The sequence below is a fragment of the Vulpes vulpes genome, chromosome X (assembly GCF_048418805.1).
Source record: "Vulpes vulpes isolate BD-2025 chromosome X, VulVul3, whole genome shotgun sequence".
Classification (NCBI taxonomy): domain Eukaryota; kingdom Metazoa; phylum Chordata; class Mammalia; order Carnivora; family Canidae; genus Vulpes; species Vulpes vulpes.
Window position 1 is genome coordinate 107,955,819 of NC_132796.1, and position 22,834 is coordinate 107,978,652.

A 22,834-nucleotide genomic window follows, 5' to 3' on the forward strand; every position below is an offset into this window, starting at 1 on the left:
AAGAAGACTAATGTCTTCCAATGACTGAAGGAATGAGCAGGAAAGGGGCACAAGACTCATTTCTTCATCAAATATTCTGGGGCCCATTGTACAAGGCACTGTTCTAGGTATTGGGGATATGATAATGGAAAAAAAAATTGCTGCCCTTATGTAACTACTTTCTAGTTGGTAAGAGAGACTATAAATGCACAACTCAATATTAATTTAATTTCCTATAGTGATGTGTTCTTAAGAAGATGAAGCTGGGTGGTCAGGGAAGGGCTCTCCGACGAGGTACCATTTGAGCAAATAGGAGGCAGATAAATACCCGGAGGAGGAGGATTCCAGGCAGTGAGATCAGCCTATGAGAATATATTTGGTGTGTTTTTTTAGACTTTTTAAAATTTAATGTTTTCAACAATCTTGGGAGGCATATACTGGGTAACTTGTGCTAAATTCACAGCTTATACATGTGCAGGTAAGATTTAAACCCAAATCTACTTATTCCTTTCTTCCTCCCATTATATGAAACTGCTCTTTTAGAGGGTATTAAGCTATGTCCATATATGCACAAGTCATTAATCATTTCAAAGTTGTCACATCTGAGAAGGGACATAATCCCTAACGTGTCCAGATAGAACCCCAAGCTGATGCTGATAAAGGCATTTTCACCCTTTTGTGTTGGAGAATACTCCTTTGGGACCTGTTATGAGGAAAATGCATGCTTACTGCAGAGTCTGTGGTATGTTTGGAAACCACTGCGTAACATACACAAGGTCTGTGACTAATAGGGGACTAGTTTCTATGCTCTTTCTTCCATTCAATTAGTTGTGTACACTTAGGTAAGCTACAACCTGAGTTCCAGTTTCTTCATCTGTACAATGGGAATAATACTATCTTTCTTGTTTACATCTCAGAGTTATTGTGAATATCTAATGAAAATAGCTCTACCTTCAAAATATACCTTGAATCCAACTATTTCTCACTACTGTCACTGCTACCATTCTGGTCCAACCACCAATATTTCTTTCCTGGATTATTGTCATAGCAGACCAACTGGCCTTCCTGCTCCACCCTTGCCACCCCACCTGCCAACCCCATTCTGAATGGAGCAAGGGTGATCCCACTAAAAAGCAAATTCGATCTCAGTGGGACTCACTGTTCTGTTCCAAATCCTCCAGCGGTTCAATAATTCACTTGGAATTAAAGCAGAAGTCGTAATATTGGTCTACACATCCCTCTGTGGTCTGCCCACTTACATCACCATGCTGCCTTCTTCTCTAGTGCTCTCATTTATGCTGCTCCAGTCACACTGGTTTTCTTGGTATTCCTCAATCACATTAGGTACAATCTCAACTCAGAGGCTTTTGCTTGTTTTTGCCTCTTTCAGGAACGCTATTTGGGCAGAGAGCTACATGGCTAACGCTAACATTTCCTTCAAATTTCTGCTCAAATGCTGCTTTTTTAATGGAGCCTACTGTGCCCATCTTGTTTAAAATGGCAACTATCTTTCTTACATTTCAGCTCCCCTTACTCTGCTGGATTTTTTCTTTTCCATAGCACTATTCATTGTTTACTGTAATACATACTTGTTCATATAGTGGCTATGAGTTCTATACCAACTGGAAAACTTATGAGAGTGGAAGTGAGTGCCATTAAAGCTTACCAGGATAGCAGGTATAAACTGGGACTGAGTAATTCATGATGATTTAAAAAATATGTCTCCCTTTGCTTGCCTTTACAAGGATAGGGGTCTTTGGATGTTTTGTTGTCTATTTATTTATCTCACTTATCAATAACAGTGCCTGACACAGTAGGTTATTAATATATACTTTGAATAAATGAATGCATGAATAATACATGTGAAATATGTTTTTAAGATATAAAGTATAGTAGATGTATATGTTAGTTGTTAATTTTTCCATCTATATACATGTATCTAGGTACATATATATTATGTAAAACACAACTATATTTGTATATTTCCATCTATATACTAAACATGCATTTAATGTCAGCAGGCCCCCCCCCCCACCACATTAGCCCTTTTATTCCCTAGGATAGACTAAAGGTAAGTTTTGCCTTTGTATATATACTTTAAAATGCTAAAGAGTGAGTTGAAAGATGAACACGATGTAGAGAAAATTATTTTAAGGTGGTTGAAAGATGCTGTTTATTATAAAGACTTTTTCCCTTGAGGGCACATCTCTCTGCTGAGGGCTTACAGATACTGACAGTCACCTCGAGGAGTTGTTGATGTGGACTGACTGAAAATTAGTTTGATGCAGGCTGTGCAGTGGGAGGTGAGGCAACCTCTATTCCTACAGAAGAGAAAGTACACCATCCGTTGCTGATGGAGGAATAGGTAGGAAGCATGTATGGAGTGGAGTGAGCGCCTGCAAAGATGGGCTGGAAGTGATGTCTGGTAAGGAGACCCTCAACTAAGGGTTAAATTAATGATTAAAATGTGACTTAACCCACATCAGGCTATATAAAATGCTTGACAAAAAATTGGAAGTAGCCATTCCTTTCTTTTTACAATAATCTGCAGGGAAGCCTGGGTGGCTCAGTGGTTTAGCACCTGCCTTCAGCCCAGGTTCTAATCCTGGAGACCCGGAATCAAGTCCCGCATCAGGCTCCCTGCGTGGAGCCTGCTTCTCCCTCTGCCTGTGTCTCTGCCTCTCTGTCTCATGAATAAATAAATAAAATCTTTAAAAAAATAATCTGCAGCCATTCATAGCTCTGTATGCTCTATTTATTGATCTGCTCTTGAATGAATTTCTTGCAAAAGCCAAAATACAATATACCCTTATCAAAGTTAATGAATGAACTGAATCCAAATGTAAAATGGTTTATATTCCATTTTGCTTACTCCGTAGTTTTGGAAATGCTTAGATAAACAACAGTGTCCGGTTTACTTAAAAGCCAGAGCAAAATCAATAGATCCACTTTCATGCTTCCCCTCTTAGTTGATGATACTGATGAGGATGATTAAGTCAGATAGTTTTCTTTTAGTCAAATTTAAAAACAATAAGACCTCATTGGGCTAGACTTTGTGGGCTTCTATCTTCTTCTCCCTTTTAGTAAATCAAAGTTGGTTGAGTTGGCTTCTCATGCTTCCTACTTCCATAACATCTGAAATAACCTTTTCCATACATAGTGCTTTCCTATATTCCAAGTATGTATCACAGAACATAGTCAGAAAAGTTCATTGGGTTCAGCTGGATCATGAAAAAAGACAACATTTCAACATTTAATCTTCTTTTCAGGCATTTAAGGAATCATAGGTGAGATCAATATGAAAAGAGGTAATATCCTGACCGTTCTAATAGTGGAAAAGAGAGAAAGGAGAACATCCGTTTTTCATCTTCTTTTTGGACCAGCGCTTGACTTCTTTTCAGAGCTTTCAGCCTCCTGAGAGCATTGGGAAGCCTCTAGTTCAGATGTGTCTTTTATGGTTTGTATCACCGAAGTTTGCAAAGTCAACTGTTTACATATTAGAAGGTACTTAAATTAGCAAAAGCAAACTTGAGCAGAGCCGGACATATAGTAAGGACTCAATTTACGTGTTAATTTGATGTAGTATGGTAGATATATTTTGTAAGCAGTTTCATTTGTTGGTTCATCTCTCCTGTTTGATGCCAGGTAGCTCCCTAAGATCTGAGCAGCTAGAGGGGAGATAGCAATGTGTGGATTTCATAGCCACAGACTTAAATACGCAAGAAACATAGCTTACTTCATTTTTCTGTTAGTGAATTCATTTTCTTTTTCCAATTTCTAGTCTATCTTATACTAGTAGGAAGTAGCACCAACAACCACAACCATAACAATAGCAATAATTACCTTAATCTTAAGTTGCTGCCAGGTAAACTCAGTCCAAATTTGTTATGGCGTAGTTAATACAAGTTAATAATTCAGCCACATTCAGATTTAAAACATCTCACTTTTTCTCTCTTGCCTCCATTTCCTTGCAGTTTCTTTCTTTTTTCTTTTTTTCCTTGCGGTTTCTTTTAAGCTTCTATGCACGGTGATGTTTGTGGGAACTTGGCTTTATGCAGCTGTTCCATGGCATCTTTGAGGAAGGAGTCTCGAAAGGCTCTCTTCTTTAACCTCTTCTGTCTTGATCCTATGAAATCCTCCTACTCCAGCTGATCTCTGGTATAACCATTAGGAAGGTTTCTGCCCAAAAGTAACAGAAAATCAACTAACAGTGCCTTAAAACCCAAGGCTATTTATTATTTAGTAATAAGAACATCCAGATGCAAGTGGCCTCAGAGTTGTTCTGACAGTTCAATGATCCTGGCTTTTGCTATCTCTCTGCTCTGCCATTTCTTTGCATGTTGGCTTTTCAATTTTGTGCGTCTTACCTCATGGTCACAAAATGGCCACTGCACATCCTGACATCATATATGCTTTCCAAGGCAGAAAAAAACATCATTGATCAGGAGATGCAACTTGTTTATACTTCTTTTATCAGGAAAGAATCATCATTAATCAGTAGAAGAAACTTGTTTATATCTCTTTAATCAGGAGAGCAGGAGGTCCTCAAAAACTTGCTCTGAGCAGAAATGAATCAAGGGTACCACTTGCTATGAAGAAGGAAGGGAAAGTGACTTTCTGGGTTTCCACTTCTGTCATGGAAGACAAGCAAGGGAGATGGAGTTCAGAATAGCATCTTGAGTGGCCAGCCGTCAGTTTCTACCACTACCAGTCTGGTTTTTTTTTTTAAGATTTTATTTATTTATTCATGAGAGACACAGAGAGACAGAGAGAGACAGAGACAGAGAGACAGGCAGAGGGAGAAGCAGGTTCCATCCAGGGAGCCTGATGAGGGACTCGATCCTGGGTCTTCAGGATCACACCCTGGGCTGAAGGCAGGTACTAAACTGCTGAGCCACCCAGGGATCCCCCAGTCTGGTTCTTGATACAGGAAATGCACAGTGCTCCCCGAGATCATGTCTGAGATGGTCTGTGGGAGAGTGACTAGGTTCCAACACTGAATTTTTTTGCTTTTGAAGGGGGACTTTTGTATGTGGGAAACACTATTTGCCATTACTTGGTTTTATATTAATTTATTAAAATTACAAATTAAAAACTACTCTTCTCCTGGTCTTTAAAGTCAATTTAAAAATATTAGTCAATTCTGTAAATCTAACTTATTTTTTCAATCACTTGCAAGAAGCTTTCAATTAATGTTAGATCAATTCAGGCCGAACAGGCTAAATTCTGCTTAATTACTTGAATAATAGTTTGTGAACTTAGGTGCCCCAATTCTCTTCAACCTTTCTAAGTGCATATTTAAGTCGAATATATCTGATTTTCTTTTCAAGCACTTAAAATACTTGGCCAGGTGAATTTATGATTCCCCAAAAGCAAAATATTTTGCTTGAATAACTTTTATATATTTTATAAGTCAAAATTAATATAAGGAAGATCAAGTTCTTTTAATCATTCTAGTACATTAAAAATAAATATAATAAACATAACTTATGTACTTCAAGAAAAATCACAAAATCATGAAATTTTAAAACTGGAATCTGTTCTGTTTAAACTGTCATTCTAAAAGATGCCACATTCTCTTCCACATTGCACACTAAATACCAAGTGTACACACATTATTCTGAACTTCACATATTGGTATTAATACAACGGATGTGGTTCCCTTCATTATCTCTGTATTTTATTCCAAGCCTCCCTAAGATTTGATAGAGACCTAGTCCTAAGGGGAGTAGTGCATCACCTCCGGCCAAATAAGCTGTGCTTGCCATTACAAGTGAGCTGAGATCACTTATGAGTCAGAGATGTGGGAGTGGGATGCAGTATCAGGAGAAACGACATCCCATGGCTATCCTATAGTGTGCAGTTGTGTAAACTGGGATCCTTTCTATATCCCTATGGCCACGGGGAACTCTAGGTCCATATCCTTCAGCTGGGGTTGTTCTTATAAATTCAAGCTACACCCTTGAATCAGTTTTCCATCATCATTACTAATGTGAATAATGGGAGTCTTCAAACTGCCCCCTCCCTCACCCAAGTTCTTAGCTAACTTCCTTGAATGAATGCCTACTGCCTGAGTGAATTCAGGATTCTTTTCGTATGTTCCCATCTGAGCCACAATTCTTTTTTTAAAAAGGATTTTATTTATTTATTCATGAGAGGCACAGAGAGAGCGAGAGAGAGAGGCAGAGACACAGGCAGAGGGAGAAGCAGGCTCCATGCAGAGAGCCCGATGTGGGACTCGATCCTGGGACTCCAGGATCACGCCCTGGGCCGAAGGCAGGCACCCAAAGGCTGAGCCACCCAGGGACCCCCACTGAGCCACAATTCTTACAGTGTAATGACATCTGAGTGGATTCTGCATATCTCTTATGCAGTTGTCTCCATGGTTTAAGCCGCTAATGACTGTTCTCACTGTGGCACACAACTATTACACAACTATATCTTCTCCTGTTTCCAGAGAATGGGTCCTGGGAGGTGGGGTGGGCAGAGCTGTGCTTGTCACTATATCCCTTTTTGCCTGTTCTTGCCTCAGAGCCCTGGGACAGTGGGCAGACCCTCTGTCTGTCTCTGCCAACTTCTATGCCCCCATTGGGCACCTGCAGAAATTTTGGAGATAAAGACATTGCGGGAATGCTCTTAAACCCTCTTTTTGCCTACGTCACCCAAGGGCATGACTTCCTTGGTATTTTGTCAACAGCGTGATAGTTCTCAAAAGGGTTTTTCTGGGAAGCGTGAAGGGTTGAAGAGAATGGGTTGTCCCAGAGTGTGTCTGCATCTTGCTGCATTACACTTGAACCCCTGGCTTTTGAACTTAGAGGCTAGACATTTTGGCTACTTTGTTTCCTTGGACCAATATGTCACCTTCCTCCTGGGTTAAATTTAGCTCCATTTATCACAGCAGAAATAAGCTAGGTCACAGGGGAGAAGAAAAGGACTTGTCAGTTAAAGATACCAATCATTATTTGGCAAGCCATAGTATTTTAACTGGCAGATAGAAGAATTTGTTACCCTCTCTTCTAAATAAGACTGTGGTTTAATAGTTGAAGCAGCTAGAAGGGGGGGATGTTATCATCTAGGGGGACAGTAGCTTGCAGATTTATTGGAACCAAGGCCAGTGGCTTCTCTGAATGTGGCTGACTCTTGTTCCTCCATGAGCTCTCCATTTAAATGCCACAGCACTGGGTGTTACATTATATGCTGGCAAATTGAATTTAAATTAAAAAAATAAAAATAAATGCCACTGCCTTGAGGAGGCCTTCTCTGACCCCTCAGACCAGGCAAGGCTTCCCTATAATGTACTCTCAAAATAATATTGATCTGTTTCTTTGCATGAATCTCACTTAACATTTTTGTTTAATGTTTGTCTTACCAGTAGACTGTGAGCTTTGTGGGTGCTGGGGCCTTGCCCCTCTTCCTCATAGCTCTCTCCTCGGTGCCTAAGGTTGTGTTTGATACCGAGTAGCTGCTCAAAAAAATATTGGATGAATGAATAATGATTTTTCATTATTTTGGTTAGGGAAATATAGTAAACATTAACAAGAAGTTAGGCTCCAGCGACTTGGCATCCCTTGAATGCATGAGCTTGGGCAGTGGGGCTTCTGGTCACCACATTGGATTCTCGGACTTACTGAACAGCTTTGATTTTCACGATTTCTTTAAAGGTTGTAGGATTTAAGTGGAAGGCATAAATTCAGAAGGTGAGGGCAAGTTTTAGCATACATAAAATGGCATCTTCAGTTGCCAAGGAAGAGGACGTTTTCCTCTTGCCATTAATCAAAACCACAATGTTATCTTCAGTGTTTAGCTAAATAGAGTGAATGGAGTGATTTTAGTTATGTGTTGAAACTTGTTAGTCGAGAAACACTTTTCCAAGCTGTAAATGGGAATTGAGGTGAATCTAAAGCTTCTTTTCATTTTGCAAAGCAGGCAAATCTTCCAGGATTTATTTTCTTCTTGACATTCTTTTATATAACACATTTGAGCAGACTTAAGATGAAACAGAGATTCTTCATGTCTTTTGACCCTGAACCATTTATATGAGAAAGGTTTTTAAAACATGAATATTTTTGGCTCTAACAACTGCACCTTTAAAATGGCATAAAACACAGTGTTTAGAACTGCAAATATCACTGACATTTCGAAAGTGCAAACAATGTTTAATAGCACGGCAGAAAATTTATTGCCTCTGCATGAACATAGGTATTGCTTAGAAGTTTATGGTATTTAAGAGTTAAATAAATCAGTGGAGAACTCACTATAGACTAGCTCTATGTAACCAGAGGTAGGTATAATAATTAGGAGGACTGTGAAACTCTTTTAATGCTTCAATAAATATGCCAAATATCTGTGGCAGCCTGCTGTTCTCTGAGCCCAGATTGCTGCTTTGTAGGTAGGTATCAATCTTCACTACTTGCTGTGTTCAACCTCTCTGAATCTGTGATCAGGATCCATCTGTTCAGCTATATTTGTTAGTGTGTTTTCTTATGACATAAATCCTTCAAAAATGTTCCTCTCCAAGTGGTGTCATGATACCTGCTGGGTTATATTTGTCAGACACAATAATAGTATAATAGTCCTTAACCACAGAGAATAGAAAGTAGAATATGCAAAACAAAAAGTTGTGTACTTCTGCTGAGGCCAGAGCTGCCTTGGGAGTAAACTGTGGTGCTCCTGACAGGTTGGTCAGAAGGGACGGTAATTATGAAAGATGGCCATGGCCTGGTGGTAGTAAGTACGCTTGACTCAGAGTAGGGCGTGTGAGCTCACTAAGTATTTCTGAAGCTTTCATCCTGGAGATATGCTTACTTAGTGTCCCGCCATAGAAAATAAAATGGGAGAGAAACGGTTGCTTGCAAGTGGCGATGTAGCAAGTGCTAACGTGTAGGGTCACCACACTTCATTAAAGGAAAAGTTTGGTGATTCCTTAAAGATGGGAAAAATACTTTTCAAATCTGAACAGACTTTAATTTTGAAAGATGTGATGCTTTATCCATGCCAATATTTCTCTACATTTTTCCCCTTACAGGCTCTTTCCTATGCTTTTATATGCACGTTGAGAGAATACTGGAATAATTTTTGCTCTAAAAGTGATTTGAAACTCTTGAGGCTGACTGTCCAAGTGGTAAGTGTTTCTAACTATTCATCTTCATTTAAGAAGGCATAAAACATTCTACCTGGAAAGGAAGCGTCTCCCATTTTGTAGGTTAAGTTTTTTTTCAATATTTATTGAGTGCCTATAGATAAACAAACTAAAGCTCAAAAAGATTGACTTAACTAAGTTGATACATTCAGGCTCATACTTCCCCCTTTAATTTGTACATCTAAACTTTTATGCCACTGTTTACCAGTATTTTGTATTTCTGTTCCACCCTCTTTTTTTTGCACTATTAATGTAATCATCATTATTAATATTTTATATAATGTGTGTTTAGATTGATCTCATGTTTAACATAAGCCCACTCTATCTTCTCACACTTCAGATCTTCTTCTGTAATCATTTTCCTTATACTTTAAGTTCATCTTTTACTAGTTGCTTTAGTGATGCCACATATATTTGAGCGTGCACGCATGTGCATATACACACAAACACACCAGCTTCATGATTCTTTCTCCCATCTTGCAAATGAGTATTCATGCTATTTATTCACATTCGTTCATTTTCCATTCATTTACTTATTTTATGCAACAGATATTTTTTGAATGCCTACTCTAGACAGAATGTCGTTTTACATGCTGGTGAACACAGTGATGAACAAAAATTACCATGATTGCTCTCCTTATGGAGCTTAGAGTGGAGCAGGCAAATATTAAAGAAATTATTGCATAAATATAGAAGTTCAACGTAACAACAGACTTAATATAAATCCAAGAGAGAGGATGGAGGGGACTGGTTAGGTAGGAACTCTTTAAGATAAGTTTAAGCTGAAACCAAAAAGTGATGTGGGTGGATGGCAAAGAAGAATCTTCTATGCAGAGGGAATAGTAAGCACGAAGGCTCCTGAGGCAGGAAAGGGCTTGCCTCTTTGAAGTCACAAAAGAAAGCCAGGATGGTTAATGTGAGTGAAAAGGGAGGAAAAATGAAATAAAGCTGGAAATGCAGGAGGGGGATAGATAGCGAGATAATTCGGGGCTATGTAGTCCAAAATGGGGAGCCATTGAAAGGTTTCAAGTAGAAGAATGACATGATCTGAATTAGTATATATGTATATATACATATTATGCACATTTACTTTAAGATTTTAATTTCGTTTATGTATTACATGTCAATAATATATGCAACTTACTTATAAGTTAGGAATAATAATAATAAAATGAAAAATGAATACCTCGGAACCTACTACCCAATTTAAAAATTAGAAGATGACCAATCTCCTTTAGTTTTGACAGTACCTGTGAATTCTTCCCCAATGCCCTTCCCCTATCATATCCCCACAGTACTATTCTAAAGTTTGTTTTTAACATTCCTTTATTCTTTCTTTTTTTACAGTAGCCCTGTCATATATGCACAATCTCTAAACAATATGTAGTTTTGTTTTTGAACTTCATAAAAAACATTGTATGTATAGTCATTATACAAGTCATTAAAAACCTCAACATTACGTTTGTAGGATACATATCTGCTGATGATTTGGCTGCAGTCATACATTTCAACTATGGTATAATATTTTGTTGTGTGAATATTTCACAATTTATCCATTGTACTGTTGATGGAAATTTGAGTTATTTAACATTTTTTTTTTGTCGTTTATGAACCCTCTTATACATGTCTCAAGGTTAGCATAGTCAAGAGTTTTTCTAGGGTGTATGCTTAGAAACTGAGTTGCTCCGTTGTGCTCTGTGAGCATGTTTAGCTTTACGAAACAATGCCATATTGTTTTCCACATAACACAAGTATTGAACTACTTCCTCTTGCATCAGACTTTTACCCACGATTAGGATTGTCAGACTTTTTAATTTTTGCCCATTTTGTGGAGATAAAAAGTTATCTCATCTTAAGCTTAATTTGCATTTTCATAATTATTAGTGAGGCTCAGTGGATTTCATGATTATTGGCCATACTCTCTCTTTTGTGTAGTATCTCTTTGGTTTGTACTCATTTTAGAAATGTTACTTATTTTTATTTATGTCATTGATTTTTTAGTTTTTAAATGTATTTTGGATACTACTTCTTAGTTTATGTCTCACTTTTTCACTTTCTATATCATGGCTATTTTGATGACCAAAAATAATCAACATTAGGTAGTTGAGTTTTTCAACGTTCTATTATATGGTGTGTGTGTGTGTGTGTGTGTGTGTGGTTTCAACAAATCCTTTCTCTCCCCAGGGCCACAAAAACAGTCTCTTATGTTTCCTTTTTATAAGTTTTATTATTTTTATTTGTCGAGCTTTATTAAGGTATAATTGTCAAATAAAAATTGCATATATTTAAAATGTACTATGTGATGATCTGATGTATGTATACTTTTCAAGATAATTACCACATTCAAGCTAATTAACACATCAATCACCTTACATAGTTACCGATTTTTTGTGTGTACAGTGAAAACACATAAGATCCATCTTAGAAAATTTCAGGTATAAAATGCAGTATTAACTTTAGTCATCATGTTGTGCATGAGATCCCCAGAATTTACTCATCTTATAATGGAAAGTTTGTACCTTTTGACCAGTATTTCTCCATTCTCCCCACTCCTATCCCCTGGCAACTACTATGCTACTTTCTGCTTCTGTGAGTTTGATTTTTTTAAGATTCCATGTATAAGTGAGATCATAACAGTAATTGTCTTGCTGTGTCTGGCTTGTTACACTTAGCATAATGACCTCCAGGTTCAAACATGTTATCACAAACAGACACTTAGGTGGTTTCCATATCTTGGGTCTTGTAAATATTGCTAAATAAACATGGCAGTGCAGATATCTCTTCAAAATACTGATTTCATTTCCTTAGGATATATATGCAGAAGTGAGATTGTTGGATCATATAGTAGTTCCACTTAAATTTTTTCAAGGAACCTCCATTATGTTTTCCATGGTGTCTATACCAATTTACTTTCCCACCAACAATGTGTGAGGATTTCCTTTTCTCCACATCATAACCAACACTAGTTATCTTTCTGATAATAGCTGTTTTAACAGGTATAGGGCAATATCTCATTGTGGTTTTGATTTGAATTTCCCTGATGATTAGGGTGTCTGCACACCTTCTCATTGGCCATTTGTGTGTCTCCTTTGGAGAAATGTCTATTCAAGTGTTTTGCCCATTTTAAAACTGTGTTATTTTTACTTGTTTTGCTATTGAGTTATATGAGTTCCTTTTATATTTTGGATATTAACTTATCAGATGTATGTTTTGCAGATACTTTCTCCCATTCTGTAGGTTGACTTTTTACTCCTTCGATTACTTCCTTTACTGTGCAACTTTTTAGTTTGATGCAATCCCATTTCTCTATTTTTGGTTTTGTTGCTTGTACTTCTGGTGTTATGTCAAGACATCATTGCTAAGATCACTGTCAGGAAGATTTCCCCCTATGTTTTCTTCTAGGACTGTAGTTTTAGGTCTTACATTTAAATATTTAATTAATTTGGATTTTTTTTTTTTGCAGTGTAAGTGTCCAATTTTATCTTTTTGCATGTGGATATCTCATTCTCCCAGCACCATTTATTGAAGAAACTATCCTTTCCTCATTGTGTATTCTTGGTACCATTGTCCAAGATTAGTTGACCACATATGCATGAGTTTATTACTGGCTTCTGTATGCTATTCTATTGGTCTATATGTCTATTTTTATGCTGCTACCACTCTGTTTTGATTACTATAGCTTTGTAATATAGCTTGAATTCAGGAAATACAGTGCCTCCAGTTTCTTTGGCTAGATTCTTTCTCAAGATTCTTCTTTCTCAAGATTATTTGGCTATTCAGGGTCTCTTGTGTTTCCATATGAATTTTAGGATTGTTTTTAATATTTCCATGAAGATGTCATTGGAATTTTTATAGGGTTGCATTGAATCTATAGATGGCTTTGGATAGTGTGGACATCTTAATAATATTGATTCTTTCAATTCATGAGCATGGGATAGTTTTTCATTTATTTGTGTCTTTTAAAATTTCTTTTATCAATATGTTATAGATTTAGGGTACAGATCTTCTGTTTCCTTGGTTAAATTTATTCCACACATTTTATTGTTTTTTATGCTATTGTAAATCTGATTAATTTCTTTTTCAGATAGTTTATTGTTAGTGTATTGAAATACAACTAATTTTTGTATGCTGATTTTGTGTCCTGCAACTTATCTGAATTCGATTATTCATTCCAACAGTTTTTTTGGTGGATCTGCCTGGGGTCCTTTGAGCCTCATGAATCTGTATGTCCAAGTCCCTCCCAAGATTTGGAAAGTTTTCAGTCATTATTTCTTTAAATAAGCTTTCTGCCCTTTTCTCTCTCTCTCTTCTCCCGAGATTCTCATAATGTGTACATTCTTTTTTTTTATGGTATCCCATGTGTTTTCTTTGCTCCCTTTCAGTCCCTTTTTCTTTTTGTTCCTAATTTCAAAAATGACCTGTTTTTGAGTTTGCTGATTCTTCCTTCTAAAAGATTGGGTCTGCTACTAACTTCTCTATTGAATTTTTCAGTTCTGTCATTGTATTCGTCAGCTCAGAATTGCCATTTGTTTGATTTCATGGGTTCTATCTCTTGAGTAAACTTCTCATTTTGCTCACGCTTTTTTTCCACCCTGATTTTTTTCCATTTTATTTTATTTATTTTTTTACAAGTTTATTTTTTATTGGCGTTCAATTTGCCAACATATAAAATAACACTCAGTGCTCATCCCAACAAGTGCCCACCTCAGTGCCCATCACCCAGTCACCCCCACCCCCGCCCACCTCCCCTTCCCCACCCCTAGTTCATTTCCCAGAGTTAGGAGTCTTTCATGTTCTGTCTCCCTTTCTGATATTTCCACTCATTATTTCCACCCTGATTTTATTTAGTTGTCTATATGTATTCTCCTGTATCTCACTGAGCTTTTAGAAAATTATTATTTTGAATCCTTTTCAGGCAGTTCATACGTCTCCTTTCTTCGCAGTTGGTTACTGGAAGTTTATCAGTTTCCTTTGGTGGTGTCATGTCTGATTCTTTGCAATCTGTGTAGTCTTGCAATGATTCTGTACATTTGAAGGAGAAAGGCCTTTTTCTAGTCTTTACAGACTGGTTTTGTCAGATAAAGACCTTCTGTTGCATCCTTGGGCTGATAATACTGTCTTCTGGATTGCAGTTGAGTTGTGTTGGGAGTTAATTTACATGACTACTGCTGGATATGCAGTGGGGGTCCATGGTTGGTGGTCTTGTTACTAGAGGCTAATGCAGGTGTGGATCAGGACTACATATAGAACTGGTCTATGGGGCTGGTGCTGGGACAAGGATCCATTTCAAGGTCTGCAGACAGTGAGCCTGTTTCCAGGTGCATGGATGAGTATGCACTCCCACCGGAATCCTTAGGAAGTCTTCTGCTGGTTCATTGGATGTGTCTCTGGGCAGGCAAGACTGGCCCCAGAGTGCAACTAAGTGGGGTTGAAACAAAATCACAGGCTTGCCTGTGGGGCATCGATAGGTATGTCTCCCTCTAGGTTCTTGGATGGGTAGGATCACTCCCAGGCTGGCTGAGAGGCTGGGGCCAATTTATAGGGCTACTTCCGGATCTACAGATGGACTGAGGTTGGCAGGCCTCCCTCTGGGAGCATGGATGTGCATATCTCCTGGCAGGTCCCTCGGTGGAACCGCCATAGGTTCTGCAGCTGAGATAGAGTTTGGTGGCCTGTTACTCAAGTTATAGGAGGGCATGACTCCAACCAGGACCCTTGGTAGGTGGTGCTAGTGGCAAGACCAAGGTAAACAAGACTATAGTTGATTCTATAGAGGGATGATGTGGTTTTTGGGTCTCCTAGATGGGACCACAGTTGGCAAGCCTGACACCTGGGCATGGGAATGCCTTCTCAAAACAGCCTTCTTTGGTCTTAGGCTCCACCAGGATATCACAAGCTCCTACCTGGATCTCAAAGCTTTCACAAAAGTATTTTTTTCTTTTTGTAAATTTATTTATTTATTCATGAAAGACATGGAGAGAGAGGTAGAAACATAGACAGAGGGAGAAGCAGGCTCCTTGCAGGGACTCCAATGTGGGACTCGATGCTTGGACCTGGGATCAGGCCCTGAGCTGAAGGCAGAGGCTAAACCACTGAGCCACCCAGACATCCCACAAAGGCATTTTCATATGTGGATGGCTGCCAAACTGTTATTGCTTAGGGAAGATATGAGTGGGGAACCTCTTACCTCTTACTCTACTATCTTCCATATATTTTAAAGCTTTACCTTCTACATTTAATTCTTTACTGTCTGGAATTGATTTCTTTTATAAGATGTGAGCTAGAAACACATATTTTTTCAAATGGAAAGGAAATTGCTCCAGCATCATTGGCAAACATTTCATTCTTTTTCCCAAAGATCTTCAGGGCCATTTCTATCATATCAGCTAAGTTTTTAGGTGTGTGTGTATGTGGAGAGCACTGTTCATGGTTTCTCTACTAATTTGTCTACTCTTTATTGGCAGCAAATTTTCTTATTTTGCATAGTTTTTTAAAAAGATTTATTTATTCATGAGAATACACAGAGAGGAGAGAGAGAGAGAGGCAGAGACACAGGCAGAGGGAGAAGCAGGCCCCATGCAGGGAACCCGACGCAGGACTCGATCCTGGGACTCCAGGATCATGCCCTGGGCTGAAGGCAGTGCTAAACCGCTGAGCCATCTGGGCTGCCCTTATTTTGTATAGTTTAATAGTAAGTCTTAAAGTCTAGGAGGGAACTTCATTCACTTTATTCTTTCCTTCTGAGTTTCTTCTTTATTCTTCCACATAAATGTTAGAGCTAGTTTGGCACATTCCACAGAAAAACATTCTTTTGGGATTTCAATTGAAATTGCATTGATATATAGCTTAATTTGCAGGGATTTGACATCATTCCGATATTGACTATTTTATGAGTACAGCATATCTTTTCTTCTTTGCTTGTTCTTCATTTTCTTCCCAACTCTAAATATAGGAAAACCCCCAGCCCATTCAATGGGAGAAAGAACAGTCTTTTCAATAAATCTCAAAGGAGACTGAGGAGTGGCCAGTCATGTAAGAGGACAAGGAAAGTGTGGAATCAGGAAAGCCAAAGGAAGAAAGTATTTCAGAACTAAGGGACTCAAAGCCACATGGAATGCTCCTAAGAAGTCAACTACAGTGAGAACAGAGAAGTAATCACAAGATTTGGCCAAAATAAAGTAGTTGGTGACATGCAAAAAAAAAAAAAAAAGATGTTGAAATGGAGTGGTAGAGGCACAAGTCTAAGTGAAGAGAGTTTGAAAGTGAACTGGGAGAAAATGACAGCAATAAGAAATAAATCAAATCAGAAACTTTTCCCATGAAAAGTTTAAATCAAATCAGAAACTTTTCCCATGAAAATATAAATCAAATCAGAAAATTTTCCCATGAAGTGAAGCTGAGAAATAGAATGGTAGCAGAGGGAGGGTTTTTTAAAAATGAGAGATACTGGAGTATATTTAATTACTTATGGGAAGGATGCAGTTGAAAGAGATATAGAATAAAGAAGCATGAGAGATGTGAGGTAATATAAGGAACAGAGACAGTGGCTGAGAAGAAAGAATGGGAAGGCAGAAAGAGATAGAGCACATGTAGAAGGACTGGTTTTGGATACTGGGAGGAATACTTCCTTAGTTGTTATTGGAGTGAAGACAGAGTGGATCGTTGAGGATTATAAGTAAGCTGGTGAGTTTGCTAGTGAGGAAATGAGGGCACCACATTTTGAAGGTTTCTATTTTGGGTATGGAATATCAGCCATGAGATAACGTGGCAGTAGAGATAGTGAAGAGGAGCATCTGTGGGAAGCCTGACTAGAGTAAAGAAGGTATAACCTCATTATTCTACAGCCTTCTTGAATAGGGTTCATGGAGAAATATAATAAATGGTTAGGAAGTCTTGGAAATCCATTTGGGCTTGCTGATTATATTCATTAGTGTAGGTTAAACCGCTATTGTTATGATAGACCCTCAAATACATAACAACTGAAAGACCGTACTTCTTGCTCATGTCGGGTGTTTCAGTTTAATGGGCAGCTCCTCTGCACATGGCCTCTCTTCCACGTGTGACTTTGCCATTCCTCATGTTTATGTTCACCCAGCCAAGGAAAGCAGAAACAGCATGGAGTTGACATATTGTTTCTTTAAAATCTTCAACCCAGAAGTGGCATATATTGTCTCCACTGACATTCTGAGTGAATGTGATTCTGGCAAGAACTAATCACACAGTCACATTTATCTAATAAGGGCAGCATCTTCTAGGATACAGTTTGCCAATGGCAAAGGCCACCAGGAACACAACTGTAGTTTGAACAAGTTGGGTCTATATATTATTCATTCAGGAAGGGAGAACACACGTCATGGGGAAACCATGGGGCCTCTCAGGAAGACAGCGTTAGGTATGGCTTATTGTAGGTTTTGGGATTGAGTTAGGTGATTTGAGAGACCATTTAAGAAAGCAAGGCTTTGCTCTGGATTGGGTGCCATCAGGAAGCAGGGCTAATTTTATGATTGAGTATTTTAGTAAATCATATCTAGGGGAAGTAAAAACAAACACAGACTAAAGCTATAATTGGCATAGAAGCTGCAGTCACTCACGTTAGCCAAGTTGAAGGACGTTTGGTCATTTTTGTGGCTTGCCCAGTGTTCACATCTTGTCCGTGCTTACATGTGATTATGGAGCGATCATATTTTTGTCTTGACCTATCATGATCACAGAGTAGCCTTGTTTGATGTTGATGTTCCGTGAACTTGTTCATGTTCAACAGGAGAACATCAAGATCTTGCTGTGATGCCACGCCAGCTCCTCACAACACTCAGGCTTTTACATAAGTGACCAGGAACTTATTTATTTATTTATTTTTAAAGATTTATTTATTTGAGAGAGAGAGAGAGAGAATGCACATGCACACACGTGAGTGGGGAGAGGGCCAGAGACAGACTCTCATGCAGACTCCCAGCTGAGCAGGGTGCCTGACATGGGCTTCATGTGGGGCTTGATCTAACAAACCTGAGATCATGACCTGAGCTGAAACCAAGAGTTGGATGCTCAACTGACTGAGCTACCCAGGCACCCTTTAGTGACAAGGAATTTATAATGACATACATTTGATAGGCAGATTTTGTGAATTTCTCCTGTAATTCTCAGCCATTCTTATAAAATTCCTCATTGTATCTTTCCATATTGTACCTCGTGCTGTGTGCCAGTGTCTACTGTGAGGAAGAGTGACACGAAGTTGGTGACAATTGCCTTGAGGAGGAGGGGGCTGGCATAACTGGAAGACATAAGCCCCAAAGGAGCCAGATTTTGTTTTTTGTTTTTTCCACTAGAGAAGTAAATGAAAATAATTGTCTGAAAATGGCACTTGAGGCATATGGGGTGTGAAAGACAAAATAGCCCCCACTTGAGTGGACTGAAAGGAAGACAGTGTCCTCAGAGGGGACAGCTGAAGATTCAAGTGAAGTTTAGGTGATGAAGTGATCACTTGACAAAAGGTTTAGGAGTTTCTACTCAAAATCTGTCCCAATGACCAGCATTATTATCTGGGAGCTTGTTAGAAGCGTAGAATCTCAGACAAATGCTAAAAACAACTGTGTTCAGTGAAGCGACATGGGAAAGATCCACCACATTCTGAGAGCTGGAGGAGGAGGGGAGATTGCATCCCTCCTACTGCATCAGAATTTGCATTTTAACAAGATCTCCTAGTGATTCGAGTGCACATTAATGCTGGTGTAGCACTGGTTTAGGATTTAGAGGGGCTTGCTCTATGTAGACTAGGAATTCTGAAAGAAGGACATAGCGGATGGCTTTGGGGTGGGAACAGAGGCGGGAAGGGTTGAGTGAGCAGAGAGGTTGAAAAGAAAAATATAGGGATGGGGAGACATTAAGAACACAATTTCTTAAAAAAAAAAAAAAGAACACAATTTCTTTACCCCTTCAGACTACCTCTCGCCTCCTTCCTCCAACTCGCAGAATGGGGCGATCTTTCCCCTGTCAGTTCACTGAACACAGTTGTTTTTAGCTGTTTGTCTACAATAAATGATCACAGTGGTGTCATTTTGCTCCTAGTTTTCCAAATTTCTTACAATACTTACATGTTACTTTTATAATAGGACAAAACAATATAAAATATACATTCAGGAACTATAAGGGTTAAAATGTTGGGTTGTGCCAGGGTTTGCTATTCTGCAGGAGCTTGCCTATCGGCTGTTATCTGTCAGCTGACCCATTTACAACCTCCAGTTCTTTAGAAATCGGTATTATCTCTGGAGATAAGAATAAGACCTGTAGTGCCAGCTGAAGCTTCTCAATTTTTCTTCCGGCTGTGACTTTTCCTATCTGATTTGGCTACCTCTCGGGTGCAGAGCCTACCTATTAATCAGGGATAGCTTCTTGATCCCACAGAGGTATGGGAGGGTTTGCTAAAAGCCAAAAAAATACATAAGGAAATGATGGTTTTTAAGGCATCCATGAAACAACTGTTTAGAGACTTTCATAGAATACTTTTATTCTCATGGGCTTTCAAACAGTTGTTGGAGCCACGCACCTACAGCATACACTGTCTTTTTATACCAATCGGAGCCTTTCATACCATTCTGAAAGACATTTCCTTCTCCTGTAGCACAAAATATATTTAGCCATCCTATGACTCAGAGTTACAGTTCCTTTCAACAGTTCCACCTTCCGGCAGAGAACTTCTTTTATAGCTTTCTTTATCACCTAGCTCGCATCACTTAAAGAGATTCTTATCTCTTGATCCTTTTCTTCATACCTGATTCATTCAAATAAGCCACCAGGAACCCCAAAATGGCACCACATTTTTAATTTAAGTCGAAGTCAAATGTGACCGTCCTTGTGAGGCGATGATTGCTAATCAGGGCAGATCTTGTGAGATTTTGGTGATGGGATAAATACAAAATTAGGACGAGTCCACCAGCAATTGGAAAGACAACATCAGGTAAAATGCTGGTATGAGACAGAGCTGCCTAAAGTTGAGGACAGTATCTAATCCTAGTTTTTATATTGTCTACCGTTAAGTGTATACAGTGTCTTTCAGCGGGGCAAGAAGCATTTCATGGAAAATTATTTCTTCCTGAACCACTCATGTAAGAATGATAATTAATTTTACTGGCTCTGTTTAGTGAAGGTTAATACTGAAAAGGGTCCAAAACTGTGCCCCCCACCCGGGATCGAGTCCCGCATCGGGCTCCCTGCATGGAGCCTGCTTCTCCCTCTGCCTCTCTCTCTCTCTCTGTCTCTATGAATAAATAAATAAAATCTTAAAAAAAATTGTGCCCCTACTTTTGGAATGAACAGTAGTTTCCCTCTACCAGTGTTGCATAAGATGTAAAGATGGTATAAAGAATTGTGTCCACAGTAACAATCACTTGGGGTGCCTGTTCAAAACATAAATTCCTGGGTCCTAACTAAAACCTACTGAGTCAGATTTTCCAAGAAAAGGCCTGGTATCCATATATTTATTAAGCACTCTGAATAATTCTTATCAGGAAATAAATATGCTAAAGATTGGTAAGGAACTGCCTGCATCAAAAAGGCATGGTGCTGGTTTCCTGTTAAATATACAGATTCCTGGGACTCACTGGCTGTCTTGAGAGAGAGGCCCATCAGTTAAAAGCCACTGGTCTTTACTGAAGAACTGTGTCTTTAGCATTGACTGCTTACCTGAACCCCAAAGATAATTCCTTACGTATGTCAGAGGTCCAGGAATATTTTCGGAAGGGCTCTTTCTGGTTGAAAATGAAAGACAGAAATAAAAAGCACAATATAAATGCTGGTGAATACTGCAGCCTAATCAATGCACACTTCAGAAACAAGTCATCTAGGTCTTGCACACCATTGATAGCAGCTACTTGAGAATTAGAAAGAAGTTAAGTAGAGGAACTAATGCCGTAAGTATAATAGTACAAACATTATGGGAACATACATTTCTAGCTTTTCACGACATTTACCCAGAGCTTTATAAAGAATATCTTTATATAGATCATCCCATTTGATCTTACAGCTACCCTGAGGCCTATACATGTAGGCCAGGTTTTATAGCTCAAGAAGTTGGGGGTTCAAGATGCAATAGGTAAGTGGCAGTCAGGGCTAGAACTCGTCTTTTTTTTTTCTAGAAGCTTCTTATAATCTACATATGACCCAGTTCCTTGCTGTTGTTATAGTTGCTTTTCTACACCCAAGAGACAATGCTGCTTGACACAGCTGTCCTAGAAGCCTCTAAGCATAGATTTTTTTTTTTTTACAAACAATGAATAACAGGGAACTTTTATCTTTACAGAAATTCCATGCTCATATATCATAACATTGCTGAGGCCAAAGTGAAGAAGTTCTGTTATTCCACGCACTTAGATAGGATAGCCTATTCCATACTCTATAAGAATTCTGCTGTGTGAGATTCTTCTCTCTGCGGGTCCCACTTTCATTCCTCCAAGCAAGAAATGTTCTGAGAAGGAGTCTGGCTTCAGCATCAAATGTCTATTATGAGATTCTCATTTCATGGAGGTGTCTCTCAAAGGGTTATCTTGCATTCAACCTTGGGTTGTCCTTTTCCTATATATTTTCTGTAGGGGATGATGAAAGTTGGTGGGGGCAGAGACGAGAAGTCAGCATCTTGACCCTAACCATGCTGACTTGCTCTTTGTTTCTTCTTTATGCCCTCTGTGGTTTCTGGAAAAAATAGAAATTTCGTACACAGTATTAATATATTACAGGAAGAAGAGTTGTACTGCCTTGCCAAGTTCTTCTGCCTTGGATTTTGGAGACAGCAGTACTTGTCTGGATGTTTTGGCCACATTTAATATTCATAATTATTTCTTTGTTAAAAAACAGCAATGCCCTTGGGAAAGGAGTATAGGCATATGTTTGAGAAAAGAACATTGTGCACCTCACAAAACATTTCTGAGAAACTGTTTGCCATTTGATTTGGTACTATATTTTTCCCACACACAATTCTTCAACCAAGCATGTACATGAATCATGGGCTGATATCACTTTAGCCTTGGAATAACAATAGTTTTTTTCTTCAGTATTAAAGTGTATATTTTATAAAAGTAGATGTCAGTGAGTATTTTCTCAGGTGTTTGTGGCAAGAGAATAATGTAGAGGGAGAAATCTAAGGGTGACTTGTAAGAAGTGAAATGGATTATTGTTAGATGGAGAAGTGCTCTTCTCATTTGTGGCTTAACTCTTTCCCAAAAGGGAAAGGAGAGCTAGACACATGTTGCAGTCATGGCTTACCATGCCCTAAACTCCTTGGAGCAAGGTTAGAAGTAACATGCTTCCTAATCAAGTCTGCTCTGAGACAGTTATCAGAGCTTCTCATCAGCCAATTTCAGCTCTGATAGGAGAGGGAGTATAAACTAAAAAATAAGGGGAACAGGTTGCTGTGTGGTGGCAAAGACAAGAGTGATTTTCCACCTAAGCAACGACAAGTAGTCAGACATTGCTCTGAGTTTGCTTTGTGAGGGGGGAAGTACATTTGCCCTAAATGAAACCTATTCACCTTGAAAAACACTGCTTGGTTTACTGCTACAGAACAGGAAAGAAAAAAAAAATTGGGTTAAGGGAGGATTATTACATGAGAAATGTTTTAAATTTTATTTTATAAGAAATATATGATTAAATTGCTAACACTGTTTGCTAAAGTTACCTCAGCCCAGAAAAATATTAGGCACCTTAACAGAATAAAGGAAAACAGGGCTT

The 22,834-nt window shown here is 38.6% G+C and overlaps 1 protein-coding gene across 1 annotated transcript in view; it reads right to left on the reverse strand.

Moving 5' to 3' along the window:
* The window catches only part of LOC112927685 (uncharacterized), a 293,959-nt gene that overhangs the window by 13,391 nt on the left and 257,734 nt on the right, over window positions 1–22,834 (reverse strand). The window contains exon 4 of the mRNA XM_072743518.1: window positions 20,795–20,859. Within this exon, the coding sequence (XP_072599619.1) occupies window positions 20,795–20,859 (65 nt within the window). The remainder of the gene's footprint in view (window positions 1–20,794; window positions 20,860–22,834) is intronic.